This window comes from Brassica napus, chromosome C3, assembly GCF_020379485.1.
Source record: "Brassica napus cultivar Da-Ae chromosome C3, Da-Ae, whole genome shotgun sequence".
NCBI lineage: Eukaryota > Viridiplantae > Streptophyta > Magnoliopsida > Brassicales > Brassicaceae > Brassica > Brassica napus.
The window spans coordinates 51,260,825-51,269,160 of NC_063446.1; the positions used below are offsets into that span (position 1 = coordinate 51,260,825).

Sequence of the window (8,336 nt, forward strand, 5' to 3'; positions counted from 1 at the left end):
CTCGATCGTAAGAACATCTTCTCTGGTTGGTGACAGCCCTTACAAGGCCTCAAATACATCTCCATACTCTGAGATAGCTAGAAGATCCTGCAACTCATGTTGATCATCGAAATGATCACCACAATCCATTTACTCCGCATATCCAATAACTCCTCTGCATGTATGGTGTAGCCATGACCAGAGACATAGAAGAGGAGCTGAGTGAGACTGATGAGGATGAGCCAAGTGATGAGACTGCCGTAAGAGAGAGATGTGAAGCTGAGGATACTGAAGAGAACCAGAACCAGAGTGAGACATCATGTGAGCCAACCAGTGTGTGGAGTGGACCAACTACTAGATCAAGGCTGAGAGAACAAGAGGAGAGGCTCCAGGAGATAGCCAAAATCGTGGGTCTTGGATCAAGACAAGGAGATCAAGATAAACCAGCCTGTTGGTTTAATTTAATTACTTTGTAAGGGCTTTGGTTATTGGGCTTTCATTTAATTTAAACCAAAGACAATTAGGATTTTAAATAAACCAATTTCGTGGGTTTAGGATTAGAATTAGAATTAGAATTAGAATTAAACCATCTTGGTTTACTTCTAGGGTTTTCTGTCGATTTCTTTAAGACATGAGGGAGGCAGCTTTGCTTTCTCAACTTTCAATCTAAGAATTATTCAGTCAACGTTGTTGTCTTGTCTCTAGCTTTCTCTGTTCAGCTCAAGAACATTGATCTCACTTAAAGGAAGGAATTCCTGTGAATCCCATCTTAGACAATACAAGGTGATCTTGTGTCTTTGAGTAGAAAACCATCTCTGTCGCCAATCCACAGGCTCAGGGAGACGACCACAGTTCAAAGGAGAGCTAGTAGCCTCTTAGAACACCCCTATCCGTTCCCCTTCAAGTGATCCAGGAGCAGAAGCCATACCCAGGCTGCACCAAGTGGTATCAGAGCCACTTGAAGGTTAGGGTCTGCGATTTTTGACTACTCAGATCATTCATTCCATCAAACACTTCTCTTATCTTTCTATCTGTTGTAAGCCAGCTGAGCCAACCCTGCAAATCAAAAAAAAAAAAAAAAGAAAAGAGATCTCTGTTCCAAATTAAAAAAAAAAAAAGCTGAAGAGTAATCCAGCTAGCTGAAGAGAAATCCAGCTCAGGGTGGTAAAGTCAGCTGGTGCCTAAATCTCTTAATACTTTCTTTCTGATTCATTGGGGTTTAGTTCTAGATCTTAAGTGTAGAACCTTGTTTTTCAACTGAACTTGTGGGAAGAGCTGAGACTTGGCGACTTGAAAACTTGAGTGAGAGAGAGATACTTTTGTTCTTGGCTTTGTGTTTTCTCTAACTATTTTAGGAACAATGAGTGAAGAGAGACGAGATGGAAAGCAACCAGAGGGTTCAGGAGAACCGGCTGTCCAGCAAATCAACCTCAACCAAGTTCAATTTGAGGCTATGATGGCTGAGATAACCAGAAGAATGCAAAATACTTACAACCTTGCTCAACAAGCTAATGAAAACTTACCTGGTGTTAATGCAGGGCAAGAGAGGGACGCGGTTGCTGCTGGAGCTCAGAGAGCACGCATTGGACCTATAAGAGGGCCACGAGTGGAGATTGGGGGTCGTGGGGTTTATGGAGAACATTATCAAGAAGATTCAACTGATGAAAGTGATGATGGATCTCAGGCTAGTCAGCGTGGTAGAAACTACAACCGCAGGCGACCAGCTACTGATAACCTAGGCAATCTCAAGCTTAGAATCCCTCCATTCCATGGGAAGAATGATCCTGATGCTTACTTAGAGTGGGAGAAGAAGATTGAACTGGTTTTCAATTGCCAGCAGCTCACTGAGGAGAGAAAAGTGAGACTAGCAGCTACTGAATTCTGTGGATATGCTATTAGCTGGTGGGATCAGATTGCTACTACCAGGAGACGCAATGGAGAGCCTCAAGTAGCTTCCTGGTTTGAGATGAAAACTGTGATGAAGAAGAGATTTGTTCCTAATCACTATGGAAGAGATCTACACCAGAAGTTGAGAAGGCTTTCTCAAGGGTCTAAGAGTGTAGAGGACTATCACCAGGAGATGGAAACACTCATGTTAAAAGCTGATTTAGAAGAAGGTGTAGAAGCTACTATGGCAAGATTCCAAGGAGGTCTTAACAGAGATATACAAGATAGGTTGGAGCTACAAGAATATGAGGACATGGATGAACTGCTACATAAAGCTATTTTGATTGAGCAGCAGAACAAGAGGAAGAGCTCTACCCGGTCTTCATACACTCCTACTTCAAAACCGGCCTACTCCAGGGAAGATAAGCCAGGGGATAAGTCCAAGGACGGTTCTTCTTCAGTAGAGACCAAGAGAGATGACAAGGGTAAAGGAGTAGCCACATCTACTAAGACCAGGAACATTAAGTGTTACAAGTGTCATGGCTTTGGCCACTATGCTAATGAGTGCACCAACAAGAAGGTGATGACTATCTTAGCCAACGGGGAGGTGATATCTGAAGAGGAGGACGCCGGCCAAGAGTCAGATGAGGAAGGCGTGGAGTACCCTGTCCGTGGAGAGCTACTAGTCACCAGGAGACTTCTCAATGCTCAACCTAAAGCCAAAGAAGATGAGCAAAGGGAAAACTTGTTCCACACCAGATGCTTGGTTCAAGAGAAGGTTTGCAGCTTGATCATTGATGGAGGAAGCTATACTAATGTAGCAAGTGCTGAGTTGGTGGAGAAGTTGGGTCTTCAAGTGTTCAAGCATCCTAAACCATATCTCTTGCAATGGATCAATGACGAGGGTGGATTACAGATCACCAAGCAAGTGAAGGTCTTGCTATCAGTGGGAAAGTACCAGGATGAGATCACTTGTGATGTAGCACCCCTTGAAGCTAGCCACATCCTTCTTGGACGTCCATGGCAGTATGATAAGATCAGTACATGATGGCTTTACCAACAGATACACTTTTATCCATAAGGAGAAACAAGTTACCTTGGCGCCAATGACCCCTCAGGAGGTACACCAGGATCAGATGCATCTCAAAAAGAAGAGAGGAGAGTCCAAGGCCGCCAGCAAGTCCTTGCTTCTTGAAGGGACCAGCCAGGTAAGTAAACTCAACCTCTTTGCTACTGCTAAAGATATCAAAACTGCTATGATTGAACAATCAAATTTGATACTAGTGGTTTATAAAGAATTGTTGAGCTCTACTACTAACCCTGCTCCTGAGATTCCAGAGGAGATTGAGTGCCTTTTGCAGGAGTATAGAGATGTGTTCCCAGAGGACAATCCAATAGGTCTGCCGCCTATTAGGGGAATAGAGCACCAGATTGATTTTGTACCAGGAGCTACTTTGCCAAACCGTCCAGCATACAGGACCAACCCTGTGGAGACCAAGGAGCTTCAGAAACAAGTCAATGAGCTAATGGAGAAGGGACATATCAGGGAGAGTATGAGTCCTTGTGCTGTACCTGTCCTCTTGGTACCAAAAAAAGATGGGAGCTGGAGGATGTGTGTGGACTGCAGAGCCATCAACAACATAACAGTTAAGTACAGGCATCCTATTCCTCGCTTAGATGATATGTTAGATGAGTTACATGGTTCATGTGTCTTTTCTAAAATTGATTTAAAGAGTGGTTACCACCAGATTAGAATGAAAGAAGGAGATGAGTGGAAAACTGCTTTTAAAACTAAGCTAGGATTGTATGAATGGCTTGTGATGCCTTTTGGGCTTACTAATGCACCTAGTACTTTCATGAGATTAATGAATCATGTCTTGAGAGCTTTGATAGGACGATTTGTAGTTGTTTACTTTGATGATATCCTGATTTACAGCAAGACTATGAAAGAACATGTTAACCACTTGAAACAAGTTCTAGATGTGCTTAGAAAAGAAAATCTGTATGCTAACTATAAGAAGTGTTCTTTTGGCACAGATAACCTTGTCTTTTTAGGTTTTGTTGTGACCTCACAGGGCATACAGGTTGATGAGGAAAAAGTGAAAGCTATCAGGGAGTGGCCGACTCCTAAATCTATTGGAGAGGTCAGAAGTTTTCATGGACTTGCTGGCTTCTACAGGAGGTTTGTGAGAGATTTCAGTACGGTTGCAGCACCACTGACTGAAGTGATCAAAAAGAGTGTAGGTTTCACTTGGGGACCAACCCAAGAAGAGGCCTTTCAAATGCTAAAAGAGAAGTTAACAAGTGCTCCTTTACTTGCACTTCCTGACTTTTCTAAAACTTTTGAAATTGAATGTGATGCATCTGGTATTGGAATTGGAGCTGTGTTGATGCAGGATAAGAAACCCATAGCTTACTTCAGTGAGAAACTAGGAGGCGCCACCTTGAACTATCCTACCTATGACAAGGAGCTGTATGCCTTGGTGAGAGCTTTACAAGTGTGGCAACATTACTTGTGGCCTAAGGAGTTTGTGATCCATACAGATCATGAATCCCTTAAACATCTCAAAGGGCAACAGAAGCTGAACAAGAGACATGCCAGGTGGGTGGAGTTCATTGAGACCTTTCCTTATGTCATCCACTACAAGAAAGGTAAGGAGAATGTAGTGGCTGATGCACTCTCCAGAAGGTATACTCTTTTATCTTCAATGGAAACTAAACTCTTAGGATTTGAACATATCAAATCTTGCTATGCTAATGATCCTGAGTTTAAAGATGTGTTTAGAGAATCTGAGAAACATGCTAGTGGAAAATTCTACCAAGTAAAGGGATTTCTTTTCTATGATAACCGCCTGTGTGTTCCTAGTGGTTCTTTGAGAGAATTGTATGTTAGGGAAGCTCACGCAGGAGGGCTGATGGGACACTTTGGAGTCGCCAAAACACTCTCCACCTTGCAAGAGCACTTCTACTGGCCGAGTATGAAGAAAGAAGTGGAGCGTGTGTGCTCAAGGTGTGTCGTGTGCAAACAAGCCAAGTCTAAGGTCCAACCAACAGGTTTGTATACACCTCTCCCTATTCCTACTGCACCATGGATTGATATCTCTATGGACTTTGTCTTAGGATTGCCTAGAACTAAGAAAGGAAGAGATAGTATCTTTGTGGTTGTTGATAGATTTTCTAAGATGGCTCACTTCATACCTTGTCATAAAACTGATGATGCATCTTTGGTAGCTGATCTATTCTTTAGAGAAGTTGTTAGATTGCATGGTATGCCTAGGACTATAGTTTCTGATAGAGATACAAAGTTCCTTAGCTACTTCTGGAAAACTCTGTGGGGAAAGTTGGGAACTAAGCTGTTGTTTTCAACTACTTGTCATCCCCAAACTGATGGTCAAACTGAATCAGTCAATAGGACATTGTCTACTCTTTTGCGTGCCATCATTAAGAGTAACATTAGGACATGGGAGGATTGTTTACCACATGTAGAGTTTGCATATAACAGAGCAGTGCATTCAGCTACTAAACTCTCACCTTTTCAAGTTGTTTACGGTTTTAACCCATTGTCTCCTCTTGATTTATTTGCTCTACCTTTAAAAGAACAAACTAACCTTGATTGCAAGCAAAAGGCCGAGTTTGTTTTGTCTTTGCATGAACAGGTCAGGAAGAACATTGAGGAGAGGACCAAGATGTATGAGAGACAGAATAACAAGGGGCACAAGGGGCGCAAGGAGCTAGTACTTGAACCGGGTGATCTTGTGTGGATTCACATGAGAAAAGAGAGGTTTCCGGTGGAGAGGAAATCAAAGTTGCTACCAAGGAAAGATGGACCCTTCAGAGTGCTAAAGAGAATCAACAACAATGCCTACCAGATCGATCTTGAAGGGAAATACACAGTCAGTTCTACTTTCAATGTTTCTGACTTGGATCCTTTTATTGCAGATGATTCAGATTTGAGGTCAAATCCTTTTAAAGGAGGAGGGGATGGTGTAGCCATGACCAGAGACATAGAAGAGGAGCTGAGTGAGACTGATGAGGATGAGCCAAGTGACGAGACTGCCGTAAGAGAGAGATGTGAAGCTGAGGATACTGAAGAGAACCAGAACCAAAGTGAGACATCATGTGAGCCAACCAGTGTGTGGAGTGGACCAACTACTAGATCAAGGCTGAGAGAACAAGAGGAGAGGCTCCAGGAGATAGCCAAAATCGTGGGTCTTGGATCAAGACAAGGAGATCAAGATAAACCAGCATGTTGGTTTAATTTAATTACTTTGTAAGGGCTTTGGTTATTGGGCTTTCATTTAATTTAAACCAAAGACAATTAGGATTTTAAATAAACCAATTTCGTGGGTTTAGGATTAGAATTAGAATTAGAATTAGAATTAAACCATCTTGGTTTACTTCTAGGGTTTTCTGTCGATTTCTTTAAGACATGAGGGAGGCAGCTTTGCTTTCTCAACTTTCAATCTAAGAATTATTCAGTCAACGTTGTTGTCTTGTCTCTAGCTTTCTCTGTTCAGCTCAAGAACATTGATCTCACTTAAAGGAAAGAATTCCTGTGAATCCCATCTTAGACAATACAAGGTGATCTTGTGTCTTTGAGTAGCAAACCATCTCTGTGACTGTCGCCAATCCACAGGCTCATGGAGACGACCACAGTTCAAAGGAGAGCTAGTAGCCTCTTAGAACACCCCTATCCGTTCCCCTTCAAGTGATCCAGGAGCAGAAGCCATACCCAGGCTGCACCAATGTAGCATGTATGCAAATAAAATCTGCTCTGCTCCGGAAATGTGAACTCTTGCCCTCAGGCAATCCAACAGTACTCGATGTCGTGATAACAAGTCCATCTCAAGAATGATATCGCAAAACACAAATCCATCTCTAACGAGTCTCTGAACCAATCAGCCCTCCAATCATAACTGGTACACCGCAATCAATATAAATAGCTTCCAACGTTTGTATGTCAGCTGTCCGAACTGACACATCTCTGAAATGATCAACACTGCCAAAAACTGGAAAACATACCAAGTGTAACTCAGATATAACACAACGCAAGTTATCGCACCCCAATCCAAAAGCGATCCCCACGAGTTTACAAAATAACCATGCCTCCAAGGCAGTAAATATACTCATACACACGAATAACACATGCCAGCTCATGGCTCACATCTCATACAACGTAATCTCCAGTACAAAAACTCGTGGAGCGATGGCTTGAAGTGGGTGGTGGCAACAACGTCACACATCCACATGCGGATAATCTCTGAACATGGCTGACGAAACTGATACACACCTGAGCAATCTGTCAAACTGTGACATCATCCATCACTCGAACATCTGGCTGAAACCATGTTAGCTAGAGAACGGATGACGATGAGTAACTCATCGTTAATAAAAAGACAATTGGATTAGAAGTCACTGAACGGAAAGGTGATGTATTTTTCTTCTTTTAAAACTCCCAAATCCCCTGATTCGAAAATCTTTTAAAACCGATTAAACCGAATTAAAACCGAGTCAAAACCAAGTCGAAACCACGTCCCAACAAATCGCCATCCCAGGTCAGGGCCGGGACGGAACCCCGCTCTGATACCAAATTGTAACACCCGTATTTTTTGAAATAACTTAAATAAATAAAAAGTCTGAAATCTCCATTTATTACTTCTCAAAAGTCAACTCCAAAGTCGTAAATCTAATAAATAGCCATAAATCCAAATAACATAATAAATCCCGAAAGTATCGATAAAAGCATAAAATCCGCAAGTCTGAAAAAGACAGAAATAAAACTCCTAAAGCACCAGTCCGATAGCAATCACTCCTGCTCGCCAGTCTCACCTGAGAGGGGAAGGAATAGGAGGGGTGAGTAACAGGGGAGTTACTCCGTGAGGTATGGGATGCTAAACACGCAAACCACTGACTTGAGTAATAGAACTCTCACTATGGAAGTTTAGCTCTAACATGAACAAACAAGATGCCTAAAGCATCACACAACACAAACAATGCGATGATAGCATATAGCTAGTCCATACACCCCGCATCTCCTCATACGGATATATGTATACGTACGCTGCGTCGCTAGTATAGTCTGTCTTTGTACCCCCGCCCTCCAAAGCTGCGTCGAATGCAAACGTCTCTGAACCCACGCCCCACACAATCTGCGTCGCTAGCCCAGATGTCTCTGAGCCCCCGCCCACCAAAGCTGCGTCGCTAGTCCAGACATCTCTGGACCCCCACCCTCTCACATAGTCCCTACTCATACCTATGTATACATACATATATATATCGCATCTCTTAACATCACACAATCAAATCAATGGTTGAATCCTCTAGACCCCAAGTTCCAGTTTACAATGAATGAACTAACTAGCAATCAAGACTCAAACAGACTCAATTCAAACAGACGGATCATGATTCGAAATCTAAACTACGATAGAGAGAATTCTACAGTGTTACGGGATTTACGGAATAGACCCTCA

At 42.6% G+C, this 8,336-nt stretch overlaps 1 protein-coding gene across 1 annotated transcript; it reads left to right on the forward strand.

Annotated features, from left to right (window-relative positions):
• The first annotated feature begins 173 nt into the window (after window positions 1-173).
• Window positions 174-2,914, forward strand: LOC125583155. Its single transcript, XM_048749747.1, has 2 exons — window positions 174-390; window positions 1,335-2,914. Exons 1-2 carry the CDS (start codon window positions 174-176, stop codon window positions 2,912-2,914), a joined length of 1,797 nt encoding a protein of 598 aa, XP_048605704.1.
• The last annotated feature ends 5,422 nt before the right edge of the window (window positions 2,915-8,336 follow it).

What these genes read in the sequence shown, in the direction of transcription:
- LOC125583155 (XM_048749747.1), top strand. Translation starts at nt 174, where the DNA reads ATGACCAGAGACATAGAAGAGGAGCTGAGTGAGACTGATGAGGATGAG. An exon ending in GGAGATAGCCAAAATCGTGG is followed by an intron (nt 391 to 1,334) that starts GTCTTGGATCAA and finishes TAACTATTTTAG; the next exon opens with GAACAATGAGTGAAGAGAGA.